Below are 20,736 nucleotides of genomic sequence, written 5' to 3'. Positions count from 1 at the left end.
CCAGGCGGCCTCGAGAGACCCAACATCCTTCGAAAACTATATAATAACTAACCCTGGAGACAAAAAACTGGTGTCATCATTATATCAGTTTATGAATACGAAAGAAGAAGAAATCAAATGGGCATATATGAAGAGATGGGAAGGCACGCTAGGGGAAGGAATAACCAGGAAGCAATGGGAAGAATTATGGGGGAGAATCCCGAAACTCACCAGAGCGGTTCAAACAAAAGAAATGTGGCTCAAAATAGTCATGCAATGGCACTACACCCCTGAGAGGCTCAAATCCATATACCCGAAATTGTCGGACCAATGCTGGAGAGGGTGCCGGGAACCAGGCACCTGGAGACATATCTGGTGGGACTGCGGTGTGGTAAAGGGCTTCTGGAGAGAAGTGCAAGCGGAAATGACCAAAATCTTTCCAGGGGCGGACCACATGGACGAACGGGTGTGGATGTGCGGACTTATAGACCCACAGGCCAAAAAACTCCACAAATCCCAATGGAGAAGCTTCATGGGCCTTGTCATCGCGGCTTGGGCGACTATAGCCCAGAACTGGAAAAAACAAGATCTGCCTCTGGTATTCTCCTGGTTACATAAAGTCTGGTCGCAAATGACCATGGTAAAGATAACACACCAGCTTCAGGATCAAAAGACGTTCTTCATGAAAGAATGGGAGCCGGTGCTGGGCTAAGGTCGGACTACATGGAACAATGGTGCCCGCACAATATTAGAATATCAGACATTTGCGGCTCGTAAAAGTTTCCCCGAAACAAAACCGAATGGGACCCTCATCTTCCAGAGGGGTGGGTAGGGAGAGGGGGGCGGAGGGGGGTTGAGAAGGACGTTTATTGTGTTGATACATGAAAATAATAAAAAATATGTTTAAAAAAAATAAAAATAAAAAAAGTGAGACGGTTATGGCAGTGGAAGCTATCCATGCCATTGGACTAATGAGGCCTACACAAACCGCACCTGAAGGTTATAACAATTTGGGGCAAGCACAGTTAATGGAACTCCAAGGGGAGGCACCGCAGGAAGAGAAGAACCTTTAAACCCCTCTGACAGCTTGTGGCGACAAGACAGCACTGTTAAACCAGTAATGCCTATAGCCCCATTAAAAATAGCACTGGAGCAGTTACATTACCCGGTGCATATGACAAAAGAGAATCTAGCAGCAACGCTCGCGGAAGACTGGTTCATACCGAATTTAGCGGGGCATGTTGCATTCTTTATGATGAACTGCATAATCTGCCAGCAATTCACCGCTGGGCACACACTAAAGGTAATGAGAGGAGTCATCTCCAGGCCAAATGGGACTTATCAGCACTTGCATGTCGATTATGTCGACATGATTCAAGTATGTAACGGGTACAGATACTTAATTGTTGTGGTGTGTCCATTCTCTAGATGGATAGAGGCAGGTCCATCTACACACCCAAACTCTACCTCTGTGACCACATTTTTTGTGAGGGAAGTGTTCCCCAGGTGGGGGGTCTGTGAAGTCATGAGGTCAGATAATGGCCCTAATTTTGTTAATACAGTGTTGTTCGAGCAGATCAGCTTGTTGCTTGGTATAAAGCACAGGTTCTCGTCGGCGTATCATCCGCACGGTAATGGAATCTGTGAGAAGCTCAACGGCTTGTTAAAGGAAAGGTTAGCCAAGTTGAAGCTTACTCTAAAGAAGAGATGGTTGCACTGCATGCTCTTTGGAACAAACCCGGCTCCGACCATCATCTTAGGCCACACGAGATAGCCACAGGAAGAAGAATGAGAACTCTTGACACCCCGAGATGTGATGCCCAGTCAACCGGAGAGGTTTTAGGGTCTGAAATGCAAAACTATCTGAACTGAATGACATCTTGCCTTACTTGTAATTTCAGACCAGCTGCAGTGACGACGAAAAGGGTGCAGCACAGAACACAGAAGGAGACACTGCATCAGACTCAGTTGAAGGTCTACGTGTTCCACTCGTCATCTCTGGAGACGCTGTCTTGGTGAGAAACCATACAAGGAAAAGGTGGGACGAGCAAAGATTCAACTGTCCTTTTATCATAGAGGACTGCACTCTGTCTGCTGTGAAGCTACAGGGAAGGAGAACATGGATTTTTCTCGGTGACATCAAACCCTACATCGGAGAAGGCCCCCTGCCTGCACCCCAGCGGGAGGAATCGACGAGCAACGGGGAAGAACCACAGCACGTGCAGACGAGAGCCATGATGAGGAAGGAGGACGCATGACCAGCTAGACAAAGAAAGAACCTTTGTGCATAAGTTGTGGCTTCATTTTGGACATTTCTCTAAGCAAAAAAGGGGATAAGGACATAACAAACAGACACACTGTGCATCCTAGTTGCAGGGTGAAGAAGAAAATTGCACGTGTAAACCAAAACATAGTCTGTTGACTTTGAACTTTGGACTGAGGCATGGTGAAGCTCTGATGAGAAAAAGACTATGCAAAATTTTGACCGACGACATTTACATTGGAAACAAATACAGTATCCCGATTCATTCAGCACCAAGACCCTATTTGGAATCACCTAGGTGTCCCACAATAGAGACATCACAAAGGACGTGTTCACCTATTTCAACCTAGTGCTAAAACCATACCCGTCACTGGCAGGAAGACTCACAAGTGTCACAGACTTTCTCCAAGATCCTGAAAACGAAAAAATAATATGGCAACTGCTTACTGTCATTGCTGAACAATTTATTATACTCCCTGAGTACAGTGAGAAAGAAGCAAATGTTCCCAACACAGACGGAAATAAATGAGCTTGTCAACACACTGTTCTTTCGTACAATCGTAGATTGCCTAACCATTTTGTCGGGAGAACAACAGATACACTAAAATTTCTTCGAGACCCAGCAAACACTGAACATTTAGGCCATCTTTTGAATAAGGTCGTCATTTTGGTCGCATTCCACGCGACCGGACAGTGCAGACATTGTTTACATCAAGGAAAAAACATAATCCTGAACCCAGCAAGACAGGACAGATGTCATCGTCACCAGAAGACAGCAGATTGGCATACGCCGTCTGCTTTCACCTCATTGAGAACTTTCCAGAGCTAGTGGGAAGACCACTCAATGGTGACGTACTTACATTTCTCGGAGATCCAGTAAGTGTACTCAGCTAAACATGCTCTTGCATGGTATTATAGCTCAAATCAAAACTTCCAATCTCCATCGCATCCTTAGGAGAAGATCGTTAAACTTTCCGCCGATGGACAGATCGAGGGAGCAGAGGCAAGAACACCATTTGTTATATTTGTTGTTATTTTTTCCCCTATTTCTTCATACCGACCGATGTCCAACATGTCCTCAGGACTGAAGCAGATTCGGGGGGTAGACTAGGAACTTACCTACTTTGAATAGACACACTAAAGGGGGCTCACTAAGTAATAATGTGTTTCTTCTCATAGTCTAGCAAAAGAACTGTATCCTGAAACGGGAGACAATTGTCACTCGAAAGAGGGGGGCCACTTGTAAACCATCTAACACTTGCAAACGTTGTATTTGAAAAACAATATTGGTTAAGGAAATAATAACATTGACATTTGGCGAATGATCGAGATGGGGGCCCAGAGCAGCAACCTGATCCTCCCACAAGCAAAGAGGCACGCCGCTTCTCTGGAACGAAATGCTGTCGCCTAACTTATCGAACCATAAGGTTGTTATGCATTGTATTTATCATTATTGTACTGTCACTATCAGAACTGCATTATTTATTGGTGCATGAAGCGTCCAAATTTCAGTGCACCCACCTGATAGACTCATGAAACCCACAAAAACACCCAGACCTTATATAGTCATTCCAGTCCCTAGAAAATCTGATGGTACAGTAAATGAACTTGAAATGAACGTGATTAATAGTGATATACACTTATGAGAACGAATGAGCAGGAAAGCCGGAGACATGGCCGGCATGAAATGAATGAAGAAAAAACACTGACAACTACACGCACACACACACACACTGAATGCACACGAACCAGGCCTAGTGTCAATGACTGCAGACCACAAACAAAAACAGCAGAGAAGATGACTGTCTGCCATAAAAACCTTCACAGAAGAATTAAGAGAAAGCCCAACAGAAGCAGTCATATCTTAAACCCTTAAGAAAACAGAGCAGTCATATCAGAAACCCTTAAGGAAACAGAAGAGGCCTCAGAAAATCTCTCCGCAAGGACACAAATGTTAGCAGACCTACTATTCCCGCACATAGCCAGAGTGAGGAAACTGCATGAGGAACTTAAAAATAAAACCATAGAGACTGCATTACCCAGCATATATGTTCCAACACAAGGGACAAGTAGTAGTTCCACAATACAGCCATATACAGGACCAGTATCAGGCTGGTTGGCATGGGCATTTGCACGCAGCAGAGAAAAGATACATGAGGACCAGGAAAGAGCTGTCAGGGTCCTGTCCACTCAAATGGCAAAGATGAAGAAGCCTGCACCAATGACCAGGATACCCGAGAACCCTCCAGCAAGAACGTGCAATACAGATGCATTCAGAGATGTAGCAATAGCAAACTATATGAAAACCTTAAAAATCAAGAGAAGTATGCATGAAGACGACAATGAACTGAACGATTACCTGTATAGCACAGCACACCTAGGTAACATTTGGTACCAGCACATGAAGTAAGTTGAAAGACGGAATTCCGAAGGGGAATGCTTTGTTTGCGCACTCCTACTGTATAGCATGGGGAAATCCAAGATCTTCGTGCTGTAGAAATTGATGTCCCAACAGCACACTGTCTCTCACACATAGCAATGTGCAATACCAGAGGCCAGTTCATGGGAAGTGATGCCTCATTAATATGGGCAACTGCAACAGCTTATCCCGATGAAGATGATTATGTCCAAGACATCAAGACAAGAAACAGAGCTCATACTAGGAATCATGTGATCAGGTATGAGAAGCCTGGAGTTAAAGGAGCAGGAATAAGATGGGAATTAAACCCGAGATTAAATATCCAAGGAAAAACTCCAGAGGAGGCTAGAATTGGGAAAAACAGAGGCCAAATACAGATTTGGGGAACAGTGCTTTCACCAGACGGATGGGAGAAAGAAGTAGTGATCTGCAGAGCATGGATGGTCCTAGGAGCCTGCAAGGAAGCAATTGAAAACATACAAAGGCTGTGCAAACCTCTCTGGCCCAAATTTACAAAATTACTGCCATGGATCGAAGACAGAGGAGGACCCTTGCAGATAGTGCCCATAGAAAGCCCAAAATTGTGCTTCAGGAACAATGGCACAAGAAAAATGAGGGAGAATCTGCGGACACATTTCTGAGGCTCCGGGAATGACTCATGGGACGGCAGCGATAATGGATCATTATTGGGCATGTGGATCCAAAGCTTACATCAGACTGCCAAAAAACTGGGGCGGCATATGCACAATAGTGAACGTCCACGTTCCATCACTAGTGATCCCTAAAAGTGACCTGAATATTGACAGTTTTCCAAAAGCAGATGCTCACGGGAGGAAAAAGAGATCTGTGGAACTAATAACCTGAATGAAGAGAGAGAATTACTTCTCTGCAAAATCAGAAGAAGCCTTTAATGCAATCCCATATGAACACAGGCTGTTCAGCCTCACCTCATCAGTGTTCACAACGATTTTCATGCCACGAATCCAAGTTGGAGTAAATACTAACTGGTTGCAGATAACCAGGTGGGAGTTGCTGCAGACCAACACGACCATAAAAGGATTCAATGCAATCAAGGAAGAGTTAAGAGGCATCCGACTGATGACTCTCCATAACAGATACGTACTTGACATGATCACAGCTATGGATGGAGGAGTTTGTGCAAAAATAGGAGAATCATGTTGCACATTTATACCTTCTCACGATGAGGAAAATGAAACTTTAAGAAGTGCGAAGAAAGCCATAGGGATGAAGATAAGAGACTTTGTGAAGGCTAGCAAGCACGCACCGGAAGGTACAAAGTTTCTTTATCCCAGAAAATGCAGAAATTATGAAGGACAATTGATTTACTGCAGCCCAAATGGACAATGTCAGCTGATGACATGGAACAAAGACGAACATGTAAGGACAGCAGGAAACCTGAAAGGAATGATACAAATATGGTTTCCAAAAAGACACTTCTTCAAACCCGCATGTACAAACCCAGAAGATGAAGTAATGATTAATACAGAAGAACCAAGTAAGATGAATCCAAAAGAGGAAGTGGAAGTGGTCGATGAATCGCCCAGAAGGGGGGAGTGTAAAGGAGGTCCCAAATAGAGCCTACACTCCAGTCGCCCATTTTGAAGTACCAGGAACATTCACACCGAGATATGCGACATACGAAGAGCAAATAAACCAGCAGAGAGCCGCAGTAGGGCTCTGCCCAGTGCCCATCAGAAGAACGAGACCTATTGAAGTACCAATAACCAGACAACCATGGGCCATTGAGAAAACCCTACCAGCAAATGAGATGAAATGAAGACTGCTTAAGTACTGTAGAGGAAGAAACCAAAAGGTCTTTAATGGAAGACGCATGGTGACGTCACGAAGGACTGGACTAACGCACCCATTCAAGAAATGACAACCAAAGGACGACACGAAAAGACAAAATGCCATGAATAATGATGTTGTGAACCTATAATAAGAAAGCGATGTTAGAATACAAAGAAGTTTAAAGTTGTAAGCAGGATGAAGATATTCAACCAGCTAACGCCTGTACATATGCTTGTAACCACAAAAAAGCTAAGAAAACAGTGCGGCAAGCGCCATTGTACACAATCTATCTCAAAATGAAGCACATAGTATAAATGCTAGTACACTTTGCACTGTAAAGCAGAACTGGCCCAGGTTACTATAGGCCAAATGTAAGAAGATTCATATTCTAGCAGACAAGAGGAAAGAAAGCTGAATCGAAACACGGCAGAGGCAGCTTGTGCCAGGGAAGCCAAGGTCACATCAATAGAAGCTATGAACAGAAGCTACTTTTAATTGAAGCTAAGAACAGAATATCCGGCCTATGAAGAATCGACATAAGAAGGCAAAGGCAGGTGGTGGGTGAAACGAACATTAAATACATAAATTGAAAGAAACAAGGCAAATCCATGGTGTGGTAGCACATGACCACCCGAGCTAGAAGAGCACCGATTCACACCTACGCTTGGCACCCACCCAGAGATATCAGAACTTTTTCGAGACAAGAATATGCAGTTTCGAGGCCAACCACAGTGGAGTAATTGACACACAGCCCATAAAGAGATGCACCTGGTTGAACGTTCTGTGTGCTGATAAGCAAAGTGGAGATTTATGCATGGGGTTGATGCCAACCCAATCACAATGGACCAATTAATCTAGGGTCCTATAGTTAGTAGAACCAATGAGACGTCGTACATCTACAGCAGTCATTTTTGAAGGAAGGGCTTAGATGCCCACCTGACAGTGTTTACCCAATCCCCTCACTCCGTTACCATATACAGATCTAGTACCTACATTAAAGTTACCTTTTCCTAATCAAGAGAATGGCATGTTAACCTTTGAGTGTTACGCGTCAAATTATGATGCGTTTTGAGTATAAAAGTTAAGTTTTGTATGAGGTTCAAGGGAGTTGAAGCGAGACGGACTATTGCATCACTGTTGATTTCCATGTTTCCCAGTTTGTTGTACTTGTCATTAAACGGACTCCCCTTTACCAAACCATTGAGTTGTCCTTATTGATTGATGTTGGAGTAAGAAAACCTGCACCCCCATCCATCTCAAGGTGCAGCTATCTTGTCTTAAAGTACTCTGGAGCAAACCCTCACTCTATGGGCCGGCCGGGTGTCTCCCCAGTACAACGTCACGTTAGGGACAGTGTTACAAGCACGTCCATGTCGACGTCCCCCTTTCGATCCTCAAAAGACAAGATACAATACTCAGCCATTACCACTAGAAGTCCGACTATATGCACAGCATGCAAATCTAAGCAGATTCACAAGCATCAGAACTGGAGATTTCAAAGTACTGTCTAAAAATAATATGTAACTATAAATCCATAAAACCATAAGACCTTAAGTCCATACAAATTTTGAAATTGTAGGACAAAAGAAACAAAATGGCAGTGCAGAGAGCGGGCGTCGCTCGGCCGCTTAGGGTGCATCCATAGTGGGTCTCCCCCTCCCCGCTCCTCTAGTCGCTATTCCGCTTTATTTCTGTTATATACCATAATCCCCCTCCTCCCCCTGTGTCAAAATGCCCGATTAAACAAAGGGGGCAATCTCCTCAGGAGTGACAAAAGTATCAGTGTTAGAGGGGATGGATATTTCTCCGCTGTACAGATGTTACCTGGTACCGGCATCAGTATTGACATGATTAACTTTGTCTTTAGTTGACCCATGACTATTTGTTAAGGATTCCAACTCATTTAAGCATTTGGATATTCCAACGCTACTCGTAGCTGGTGCTTGTTATCATTGGTATAAAAACAATAAGGGGTCAGCCTTTTCATGCACTAACGAATCTTTAGATGAACAGCTGCCTCCACCCTAAAATGATCTGCACATGAGAGCTCTCCAAAGGTCCCAAAGCCGTTCGAGGAACTGCACACCGTTTTAAACATGCTATGGACAATCCAATGACCCAGCACAGCACCCTTTACCGTCTTTTACCTTGACCTGGTCGTCCATGCACTCACTCGCTCGGTCCCACTGTCAGATCCGCTGTCTGGTCTGCTCAGGATGACCCCCCCTCTGGCGCCAACACAGACCTTGGTCTTATACTGGGCTTCGCCACTACGCATGCAATGCGGCCAATTTAAAAGTAATTTAGGAGGTGTTTCCTCATGTCAGCGAGCACAGCTGACTGCTGCGGAGGGCAGGTCCAAGGCGCCAACACCCCCCTTTGCCTTACACCTCCCACTTCTTGGGTATCAGGAAATACCAGCCCGATCCACTCTACTCAGGAGGTACCTATACACGGCACCCTTCAAAAGCAGGGCTTGCAGTTCTTTCTGGAGCTCTTGTTTCCAGTAGTTGAGGTGGTGGCGGCGGCCTGTCCGGTGGCCTTTGTAAGAAAGGCAGACAGTAACCACACTGCACGAGCTGCAGAGCCCCGGCGTCGGAGCTAATCTCCCGCCATCGGGCCAAGTGCTTGATTAGCTGTCCTCCAACAGATGAATCGTGGGGAGAGAAATCAATGCGGGTTCAAGGGTGGAGATGCTGCCGACGTCTCCTGGCCTCTAAAGGCTCCCCTGCCCCTTCCGGAGTACGAAAAACGCCTCTGCCGTGCTCGGGGTTGCAGGAGCTGAACCTTCCAGCCCAAAGGGACAGAGCAACTGTAGCCTCTACTCACTGAGGGAAAGCTAAAGGCAGGTTTGGCCAGCTGTTGGACTGCTAGGACTAGCGACTAGGCAGATAGCTTGGTCTCCATGAATTTCTCCCAAGAGTCGTCGGCCTTGGGGCAGAAGAGTTTCTAGTCGTCTAAAGCAATGTCCAGGAGCTTATTCTCAACATTGGGTGAGAACCCAGATGTGTGCAGGTATGCCTGCCTCCTCAACACTGGCTGACCCCATGGTTCTGCCGTTGCAGACTGCGATGTCCAGACCCGTCTGCAAAGGTGGCCCGGCCACCACCTTGCCGTCATCTACCAGCCTTTGGAAGCCCTCACGCATCTCCCCTTCAGGAATATACTGGGCAGCTTCACCAATAGCCGTCCACAGACCAAAAGAGTACTTGGTGAAGCCACAAGAGGTGTTTACCGCCTTCAGGGCTATACTGCAGGACAAAGATTTTTTTAGCAAAAGCGCCAACTTTTCCCCCCTCCCCATCGGTCGGGAGAATTGATGTGGCAGATACTGTGTCCGCCTGCAGCACTAAGTCCTCAGGTGTGTAGTGGGTGGAGATATATGGTGGGTCTCTACTTGCCGGCTTGTACTTCTTGGTGAAGTTGAAGTGAACTGGGGGTGTGGCGCAAGGCCTCTGCCACAAGGTGGGGATAGGGTCAGCGATAGCTGCATTTAAGGGCATGGCCCTTTTTGTAGAAGGTCCTCCTTCAAGGATATCAGTCAGGTCATAGCTTGACAAAGGCTTGGCTGGAGCATTCCATCCCAGGGGATCCACCGCCCTGACTACTAAAGACTGATATTTGGTGTTAGCATGGCCGTAAGGATGGGCGTGTTCCGTTTCCACATTTGAGGATGTGCCCAGCCCGCTGGCGTCACAAATCCCCTCAGTGTGACCAGATCCGTTTGGTCGACGACGAAATCTCCCCCTCCATCACCTCAATATGCAGGATCCAAACCACTTTGGTCATCATCAGCGGCGCAGGCAATATCAAAAACGTGGTCCTTGACTTAGGCGCAAAAGACGGCTCGATGGTGGTCGACAACGTCAACTGTTTTACAATCAGTGCCTAAAGAGGCCTCAGCGCCGGCGGCGCATTGGAAGGTATTGGTACCGGAGGTGCACTCGCAAGGATCAGCGCCAAAGGCGGCCCGGCCTTGCTCAGCACCAAGCCCGACGCTCCACCGACGATGCTAGGGTCATAATGGTTGTCACTTTGGGGTTGGGGTCATCTCACGTCACTGGTGCCTGCTGCATCGAGGGCTCACCTGTGCCCGTAGCTGCCTTATGGAACATATCCAACATATGTTTCTTGAAAGCCTCCCACTCATCGCTGGATGTCAGCCCTGCTGATGAATTACCGGGGTCATTCGAAGAATTGGACCTGTGCCGGGGGCACCGTTTCTTCTTGTGGGAGGAGCAAGAGGATGAGTGACTACAGGAATGTGACTGCTTCTTGGTCTTTTTTCTGTGTCCCTCTTCCTTCTCAGGAGTCAGCCGCTCCATCTCAGCTTCGGGCGATCGAACGGTGGACTGCGCCAGAGATTTTGAAGGAAGTTGGCCGGCCGAGAGTTTCCCGGCCCGTTCCACAAGGGATTTCGGGTTCATTTTTCTGCACAAACTACAGCTTTCGGTGTTGTGCCTTGCACCGAGACACCACACGCACATGTCGTGCAGGTCGTAATGGACATTTTGGACCTGCAGCATTTGAACCCGGATACTATGGGTGCAGACATGGCTCGAACTCGCCTTGAAACATAGCAATGAAAACTTTGAATGAAAAAAAAGCTATGATTTGCAGTGTTCTTCGAGCAGCATGCTCAGCGTGTGGAAAAAAAGAACAGAGGTACAGAAGCGTAGTGATGCAGTATATGTATGAGTGATGTCACGTCCACAGCCGACGACCGAGGCAAGACAGATCGACAGCAGAGTCGAGGTGCACTACGCCCCCCTGTTGGAAGGTTTTCCAAGCAGCTGATGCTGGAATGGATATCTACCTGATGAGGAATCTGAGGGAGAAAGGCAATCCATTGAAGCATTTAGAACAGGTGAGGTATTGGTTAGTGAGTGCAAGTTGTACTGTGTTTTGAGTATTTGTAAACGAGTGGCAGGTGTGTTTAGGAGAGGGCGTGTAGGCTGTAGGGAGTTAACGTGAAGTGATTCTGAGAGTGAAAGGAGGGTGTTTAAATAGAGAGATGGTGGAGTAATTGGAGTAGTGTGGAGGGAGTGTGAAGTAGTGTTCAAGGAGTGAGTAGTATTGTGTAAGAGGAATTAAAAGTGTGGAAGGAGTATTAACATCAAAGGAAGGAGGCAAAGCTTAGTAGGAGATAAAGGCATCAGAAGGGCAGAAAGAGACAAAAGTAGGATGGGAAGACACGGATGCAGTGGAAGAAGGAGAGTAGCAAGATCATCAAATAGGGAAAAGAACACACGGGTGTGAGCGAAAGAAAACAGATTAAGGGCAGAGTGTTTGATAGACATGTACCCGCAACTCTTTAGCATTACTAATCCGTGGATAGTGTAGAGAGTCTGGGAAGCCCTTGTGGGAATTCATAGAGCAGGCATCCTGCCTTTAGGGCTTCGCCTCCAGCTGAAATTAAAACTTGGACAGTTTGGGCCAATAATCAATATCTACTAAGTTGGGGATTAGGGACATCTGGGGTAGGGAGGATATACTTTTCTAGACAGGAGACGGACGGCCATAGGGTCCATTGACATTTTTATGAAAACCCTGAAACCATCACTAAGACTCCTAGTATTTCTTTAGCCATTTATGACACCTGATAAAGTTTATACATATGGCTTTTATAAAGTGAATATTTTTTCAGTATGCCCGTATAGGGCAGTTTCTTATGGTAGCTAACTAGCCTTTCCTTACCATTCCTACGCCATTTTGAAGTAAAATGGATTGCTCTACCATAGCAATCTTTTTTAGAGAGGTTTGGCTCCACTTTTGGTTGCAAATATTGTTTCAACATTAGCTTTGATGATTGCACTAACAGTCCTCTACATCCTAAGCACCAGAAGAATTTTCAGAAAAATATGTTCTTGTATATTTTGGAGGTGGCCTGAAAATTGTACCAAAATGACACAGACCCACTGATACCATCATGTATGAGGACAATGAAAACTGTTCTGGAGGAACTATTAGCAAACAACGAGTGTAGAGTTTTGGAGGAGGCATAGCAGGATTGGGAAGGGGTTAGCTGAATAGGCATGGGTTCCATGATATTATATTAAAAAGGGCTGAGGGGCCAGATCCCAAAAGCATAGTCAGCGTGCCTTGCTGGAGTCATTAATGAAAAGGATCTGACCAGTTACGCCACACCTTACCAAAAATTAATTAGATAATTATTCAAGTCACAATGACAAATTATATAGTCAAACAGTTCAGAAATATGATATCTTTACTCGACAGAAAACATGTGTTCTTACCATTAGAAAAGATATTCCACAAGGTACTTCCGAAATTAATTTATTTATGTGAATTTATTTCAGCGCAATAATCCCTGAGGCATCAAGGCACTGGTTACAGTAAGTGCTTGTTACAATTCTTAGGTACAAGAACACGCAATAGGATTACATCGTAATGGTGATAGGTGACAGCCAACACTGACATGCCTCACCTCCTGTTACGGGCTACATCAGGCATGCAGACATCATAGTATAAAATAGGTGCAGGTATAGATACAGACTGGCAGAGTTACACCTCATGTTACAGGGGGCTGCATCAGTCATGCAGACATCATAGGACAGAAATGGAGCATTGCAGAGATGCTCGATAAGGTGGTCTAAAGTCACATCTAAAATCCACATTTTAGCAGAGTGCACAGTACACTTGAGAACGACCAGTTCACAGATTTAAAACTACACCTAGATTCAAAATCTAAAGCACTAAAATACGTTATGTTCTACTAAGTCAAAATCATGAACTGCAATTCTACTGCTCTTCAACTCTCATGACCTATGCATATGTGGTGGTGAAAACTTCCATAAGATTCAGTCCCAGTTATTCAAACTAGCAAAACGGCCTTATTAGGCCCAGCACCTGTTTTCGGTATGGACTGCACTGTTCCGTGGCAGTCAGGGCGGCCTCCAGTCATCTGCAAAGTAAAAACGTAGGAAGTTCATGGAAAGATTACTCCTAGGGGAGACCATAGCAGACTATTCTTTCTTTTGTTGACAACTAGGCCTGGTGGTAACCTAGCTTTCCCTACCACTGCTGCCTTTCACATTCACTAAGGTTAACACCTCATGCAACGTGGGTCAGTTGGCGTACCAACGTTCGACCACTTTCATCATTTGAATACATAGGGGTAAGGTTCTATTCAAAGAAGGGCACCAGCCTTTAGTTCTGCTCTCAGAAAAGAAGACATCATCTGATCCTCCAGCTGCAGTGGGTCAGGAGCATTAAGTGTGCATTACCTGAATCCCTAAATAGGTCAACAGGCACTGAAGGTGCTCTATAGGGCCTTTGACTTCAAGCAATAAGGACTAGGAGCCTGAGCCACTGCAGCTGGAGGATCAGACCCCTACGTATACAAATGCGGAAAGTGGTTGAATGTGGTTTACGCCAACTGACCCAAAAGGGAAGGGCTTACATTCCACTATGGTTTGTGAAAAAACGTGATTTAATCCAGACGAAAGCAGCAATGGCTCATCAGGATATCTCTCTGTATTAGTCCAGGAGGGACCGGTGGTATTACTTGGTCTGTGTAGCACCTTAGGGCGCACTTCGGTGGCACGCCCCCAAGAAAGCATAATGAAGGACTCTAGAAGCCTTCCTCAGTATAGTGAACAGCTTGAAACAAGTCACCTGGCCAGGGTGTCTTAACATTGCAAAACTTAATCGTACCACCATATCTTTACTGCAGGGACTGCAAAAATGCAAGGGGGCTGTGAGTGATTGGGCCACAGGCACTACAGACAGAACATGCCAGCGTCTTAACCAGGCATATTCTCAAGAACCACAGCGCTGTAATCTCAAGCCACAAGGACATTGATGTCAGTGGGACATACCAAAAATCCCATTTGTGGAACAAAGACACTGATGTCTCCAGTTGCTCCAGCTATGGCCATTTGGAGAAGAAGTTGTGGAAGGAGCTGGTAGCACACAAATTGCAGGGTCTATGCAAAAGGGAGAGTCTGTGCATTGGATGTGGCCATTTAATGCCCCAGCATTTTTTACTCAAGTCAATACTGGGAGATACAAGCATAGGAAAGAGAACTACCAGCTGTCAGTGACCTGGTGCTGAAGTCAGAGATTTGTAGCACAAAAGAATGGAGTATTTCCATTTGGTCGACAGGAAATGGGGGTATGTGATTTCCAAGCAGTGTGGGCATAAATGTAAAGGAAGGATAGAGATAGCAAGCAAGAAGAACCAAAGTAAAGGGCTTGAGGGCAACTAACAAGAAAAGCCTGAATGGCCAGGCCAGTGGCAGGAGACCATTAAACCAAGCTAACAAAGGATGGTGTAACTGAAGCATTGAGACATTAGTGAAGAAAGCAAAAGGTTTTACTGAAAGGTGCAGAAGGGATTGAGGACTCGCCCAGACGTTCACCTCCTCACTCGGAACAATGGGTTGCTCGGCACAAGTCCATAGGTAAACAAAGCAATCCAGGGTTCACAGAGTATTCAGCGTCCTAGAACAGATGATCCTTACCTTTTGTGCGAAACCGGGCAGTTGGAGGTGTGTAAATGCAGGGGCCCCAGGTTTTGTTAGCAAAGCTTTGTCCCAAAAAGCACACCTGGGTGAAAAATAGGACAATCCTAGCCACTAGAAAGAGAACTGCTGCCCAGTCAACTCAGAATAAGAAGGTGCGTAGGGGGTTCTGTGCATGAAGCCTGACACCTTTCAGCATTGGTGACAGAAGTGGGCAGACAGTATAGATATAAAAAAAGAAAAGGATGTGAACACTCAAAACCTAGAAAATGCAGGTGGCATGAAGTAAGACTGGCAAGGGGGGGGCACAGCAGAGCGGTACTGGGCGTGGTTGAGCTACAAAACCAGTGTACCTTTTCTTTTAAAGCAGTATGCCAGCATATTTAACATTTGGTATAAAGCATGTCCCAACTCAGCCACCTGCAGCTTAGTACACAGAAAAGTCCAATTGAGAGCTCTAGATTGCCTGACCTTCCGGGGAGGTAATGGTAGAGGAAAGTGGAGTCCCTGTGCACGAAGACTGTCCGATTGCTCCAGATGATGACAGCGTGAAGTTTTCACTCTCTGGTGTAATACCGCACTCCTGGAGGGACAAACAGAAATACTGGAATAAATACAACCCAGGGCAATGAAGTGTAGACCCTGATGTCAAAAGAAAGACTACATATGATTTTGCATATAGCCACTGGAGGCATTTCTGATTGGAGACAATGGGAAGGGAAGGTTTGTGAACTTAAAATGACTACGGCAAACTATTAAGAATGCAGGTTGTTTCATAACAATGGCACAAGTGTAAACGGTATAACAAAAAAGCTGAAACCCTGTCTATTGCCATGGCAATCATCCACACAGAACATCTCTGGGCCCGGGACAAACTGTAATTGCTCTCTAAAAATAAGGGAATATATCACAGATGTTTTTTCTACCGTTTCCATAATATTACTCAGAATTCAGAAAACACTTGTCATCCCTCAGTAATTATAGGCGAGTATAAAAACTGTAAAGAGGAAATTGCACTCCGCCATGCAAAGCAATTACCTCACCGGGCCGGGGCGACTTTCTCCTAGATATCCGCATCTCTAGCTCACTGCAGGTCTTTTCATCTTCCTCTTCGTGTAGCACTGAGGAGTTCTGGGAAATAGACCTGCAAGAACAAGCAGAAGGTGTTAGGTAAAAATAAAGGGGCAAAGCAAGGGGGTTTGAGTGCAAGAAGATGCATAAGGAAATACAGGAGCAAACATAAGACAGGATGAGCATAAACGCAAACAGGAAAAAAATGACCAGAAGGAGGGCCATGGAGAAAAAAAAAGCATTTGAAAGAAGGGAAGAATAGAGAAAGAATGGGACCTATACAAAACAGTACAAGTCCCAGAATTACTCTTATGTCCCTCCATACTCTTGGTCAGGCGGCAACGTGATTGAGCAAATCGGGAACCCGCCCCTCTCCCCCCTGAAATGTGAGCTGGGGGGTGGGACTTCCGTGCTGAGCCTGTAACAGTTAAAAGGATCAGGAACATGGTCCTGGGTGCATTTTGTTTCTTCAGAGGCAAATCTACAATGGCTTGGATGAGGTTAATGTTAAAGGTTACTTTCACCGTGCTCTATCACCACCGGAGTGGTCCCCTGGCGCCCTGATGAATCTGAAAAAGGACGGTGTGAAACAGGGAGGTTGTGGGAGCGGTTAGTAGGGTGAAGTGGGAATAGGAAAGTGAGAAATGATGTTATGTTGGTAGCTTCAGTTCGGTTTGCACCGTTCGCTGAGCTTAGGTGCGATTTGCAAGTCTGAGCGATTCCCATGTGCTGTTGTGCATGGTTATGTGTGTGTATGTTGTTGCAGTGTGGTGAAGTACGTGCAGTTTGCTGGGCATAGATGTGGTGGTCTAAGTTTCTATAGGAGAAAAGTTTTCGGAAAAATTTGGTTTTAGTGTTGGGTTAGCAGGGATTTTTTTTACCTCTTTGCTTTGGTTTCTGTGGTGTGCATCTATGATCAGTCGGTGTGCTTTGATATTGTTCGGCATCCTAGTCGGTAGGTACGTTGCAGTGTGGTAATTATCTTCTGTAGAAGTCTACCGGTATGTGGACATGGGTTGTGGAGGTGTGTCCCTCTCAACCCCACCCTAGGGTTAGAAATAGTTAGGTTAGGAAGGTTATGGGTCGCTACCTTAACTTGTATAGGGGGGGGGGGGGTCTCTGCCTACTGTGAAATTCCTCTGTTAGCTTGGCAGTGTGTGCGCATGAGAGGTCCAAAATGTCCTCCCTATGCCCACAAGTTGGGGATGGTTAGGCAATGGATGGTCAGCCCCTCCCTGGGCTTCCGGTTTTTGCCAGAATTTATGATTTATGATTCCTACTCGTTCCCTTCTGATTCTGGGGTGAAGAGCCAGGTTTTTAGTCATTTTCTGAACTCCAGATCTCTTGTATTGCTTGTGTTTTTTGGTAGAGAATTCCATGTTTTTGAAGCCAGGTGTGACAAAGATGCTTCTCCGAATGTTCTTTTATTGTATGGTTTTGGTTCTAGACGAATGTCGTACCTTGAGCTGAGTTGTCTTGCTGGATGGTTTTTTCTTCTTTAGGAACTATACTCCTCGGCCATGGATTGCTCTGTGCGTTATGCTCATTGTTTTGAACCTTAAATATTTGCTGTTTTATCAGTAGCCAGTGTAGTATTTTCAGTGCTGGGCTAATGGTAGTTTGAGCAGGAGTCTGGCCGCTGCGTTTTGGATACGCTCAAGTCTCTTTAGTAGGCGTTCTGGCATTCCTAGGACTCTGGACATGAGGAGTGCAATGATGGTGAGTGTTTTGTGGGTGAAGGAGAGGAACGGTAGGATCATTTTTACTGTGCGCAGGAGGAAGAAGCATTACTTGATTATAGCATCTACTTGCAACTCAGTTTGTTGTCCATCAGGACTCAGAGGTTCTTTACTGTTGTTGATGTTGTCAGTGCTGTTCCTGGTTCTGTTGGGCATGGGATGTAGTGGCTGTTTTTGGATATCACCATTATTTCTGTTTTGCCAGGGTTGAGTTGAGGTTGTTTGTGTTCATCCAGCCGTAGAGTTCTTGGATGTATTCTTGTAGATTTGTGTTTTCCACGGATGTGTTTTGTACTTTGTAGATGATCTGTGTCATCAGCATAGCTGTAGCATGTGAGGCTATGTCTTTTAATGAGCTTGATTAGTGGAGCCAGGTATTTGTTGAAGAGCAGCAGAGATAGGGAGGATCCCTGTGGTAGTCCCTTGGGGTGGATTTGAAGGGTTTGATCCAGACGGTTTCTGTTCTATCTGTTAGGAAAGATTTAATCCAGCAAAAGGCTAGGTCGGTGATTCAGATTTCTTTCAATCGCCTGATGAGAATGTCATCGATGACTTTGTCAAATGCTGCTGACAGATCCAGAAGTATTAGTGCTGCGCTTGTGTCCGAGCACTGCCCGTTTCCCTGAGTCAACACCTCATCAACCCCCCCAAACCCTCCCCTCACAACCCCCCCTCCCCCCCCCCCCCCCCCCGAGACACACAGGCTGCAACCCTGGTTCTGCAATGAACTCGACAACACGTTTCTTTTGCCATCAGCAGCATAGATATTCTTATGCACAATGGTGAATTTCCAACTTGAAGACCACCAGTCACCTTGCAAATCTGTGACTGTTAAAGCGAGCAACACAAAGCACCCTTTGAAATATTTATTCATAGCCATAATGTCCAATAGCTTGATATGCTAAAAAGTAAAGTTTGCTTTGATGTCCTTAGTTGAATTTTCTTAAAGCCACACACAACACGATGGAGGTTTGTGACGAATCTCCAAACCTACGCGCTGAAAATAAAGTGGGTAAATAGATATTTTGCATCTTATAGTTTTAGATTTAGGATGTGGAAAATAAAACGTTACACTGATATTATTTCGGCTCAACATGCTGCAATGGTATAAGGATTTACATGTTGTCATGATGTTTTACTTTGAAATGTGTGTATTTTGCAAGTAAACGCTATAGGACAGTGTAATTGTAGATTGCGTTAAAATACCTGCTTTGATGTTTAGCATAAGCATTTGATCCTGGCCAAATAATGTAATGTAATCTGAATTCAACTGCAAAAATTGGAGTGCTTATACGTGATTGCGTTTATACCATTACAATAGGGTAGTTTTAATAAGGGTAAGGATAAATTGGTGTACCCTGGTGCTCCTCTATCAGTGGATCCAATACTGTCACATATAATTACATTATTGCTGCACTGGTCCTCCCTCAGTCTCATATCACTTGATTTGACAGGTAGACAGTCTCGGCAGCCAATCAGTGCACCAGAGATTGTAGTATCATGGAGTAACTGTAGTTGAACCAACATTCCATTTTCTCCCCTGTGGCTCCCAGCCACTGAAGTTGCTTGGGCCGTCCAGAGTACTGCCACACACTCTGCTATCCCCTGTTATGCTATGATATTGAGTCTTTCATTGCACACCATCTGCAGTTGGCACACTTTCTAGGAGCTTCAGGATCTGCAAGAAATAGTGTAGGGGGCTAATGCAGTAGCAGAGGGATCATCACAAGATTGCTTTGTTGCAACATTGATGTGTGCAGATCTTAAAAGATATTGCTCTGTACGGTGAACGTTTTAGTTATTTTGTCAGCTGTGTTGAGCCGTGGTTATGTGCTTCAGGTAGCTACAGTACTTGTTTGTGTGATTGACAGAAAAGTAAAGCGTTTTACTTCTTGTTTTTGCCACCGACTTGCCAAAGACCAAAGGAGGGATGGACAAAAGGTCCAACTCGCAAGGGAACCAAGGATCAGAGGAGAGTTCACCAGAGGGGCAACGGACCAGAGAGGTTCACTTCTACCTTAGTTTTACTTCAGTCTATTTTTAATTTTGGCTGTAAGCCGAAACTACTGAACTGGAGTACAATTAGGAGGGAGAGCACTTGTGAGGAGGGACGCACAGATTGAGGGTGTTTTTCTATTTAAGGGAGTCCACTAACTGCCCATGGCCATGCTAATTCCTATGACCAATCACACCCACTACCTGACCCTCCCAAAACACATCTGCATGGGATCTCTTTGAACCAGCTTTATCAAGCTTACTGTCTCCCATGCTCTGGTTCCCTCTAGGTTGGACTATTGAAACAGCCTCTTTCTAAATCTACCTGCCTCTACTCTTCGCCCTCTGCAACTTCGCCAGAACAGGACTGTGAGACTTGTCCTTGGCCTCAAGCCCTGGGATCGTATCTCTCCAGATCTGGAATTTCTCCATTGGCTCTCAGTGGATGCAATGATTACATTTAAAATCCTCTGCATTGTCCACAAGGCTTTCTGGGGCCTGGGTCCAAAATATCTGCAGCTATACCTTCCCAAATACCTCCCCTCTCGAGCTCTTCGCTCCTGTACCTCTAACTCCCTCAGGGTCAGTCGTCTCTCAAATAAACAAGCCTGGGGTAGATCTGTCTTCGGCCGGGGCCTCCCTCTGGAACAGCCTCCCTGCCACTCTAAAACTCTCCGGTTCCGGAAGCACCTCAAGACCTTCTTTGCATCTGCCTTTGCTCCCCCTCTCCCTTGCTGATCTGCTCTCTCTCGGCACTTTGCATCTGGCCACGCTCCGTCCCATTGGCCCAGTTACCTGCTCACCCTGCCACCATTCTGCACTGCCTCCCGGCCACCCCTTGCACTGGGGACTGTATCTGTACCCATACAGTCCCCAACCCCCCATTTTCTTCTTTTTATGCACTTATCAGACTTACCCAGTTCTGGTGCCATAAACACAGCACTTGCCACTTGCTGGCTGCACTACCCCTGTTTA

General features: G+C 45.6%; 1 protein-coding gene across 7 annotated transcripts in view; it reads right to left on the bottom strand.

The window, feature by feature from the left end:
• RNF157 (ring finger protein 157) overlaps positions 1 to 20,736 on the bottom strand; it is a 1,722,220-nt gene that overhangs the window by 625,941 nt on the left and 1,075,543 nt on the right. For all 7 annotated transcript variants that reach the window (XR_011305109.1, XM_069654703.1, XM_069654704.1 and 4 more), the window contains 2 exons: positions 15,995 to 16,100; positions 15,428 to 15,539 (listed from right to left, as the gene is read on the bottom strand). Coding sequence is in view for 6 of the 7 variants with exons in the window: in XM_069654703.1 (XP_069510804.1) it covers positions 15,428 to 15,539; positions 15,995 to 16,100 (218 nt within the window). In the remaining variant the exon portion in view is untranslated. The remainder of the gene's footprint in view (positions 1 to 15,427; positions 15,540 to 15,994; positions 16,101 to 20,736) is intronic.

Source organism: Ambystoma mexicanum, chromosome 3q (assembly GCF_040938575.1).
Source record: "Ambystoma mexicanum isolate Mex_15411 chromosome 3q, UKY_AmexF1_1, whole genome shotgun sequence".
Lineage (NCBI taxonomy): Eukaryota > Metazoa > Chordata > Amphibia > Caudata > Ambystomatidae > Ambystoma > Ambystoma mexicanum.
The sequence above is the reverse complement of the archived record's forward strand: the minus strand, read 5'-3'. Positions and strand labels throughout refer to the sequence as shown.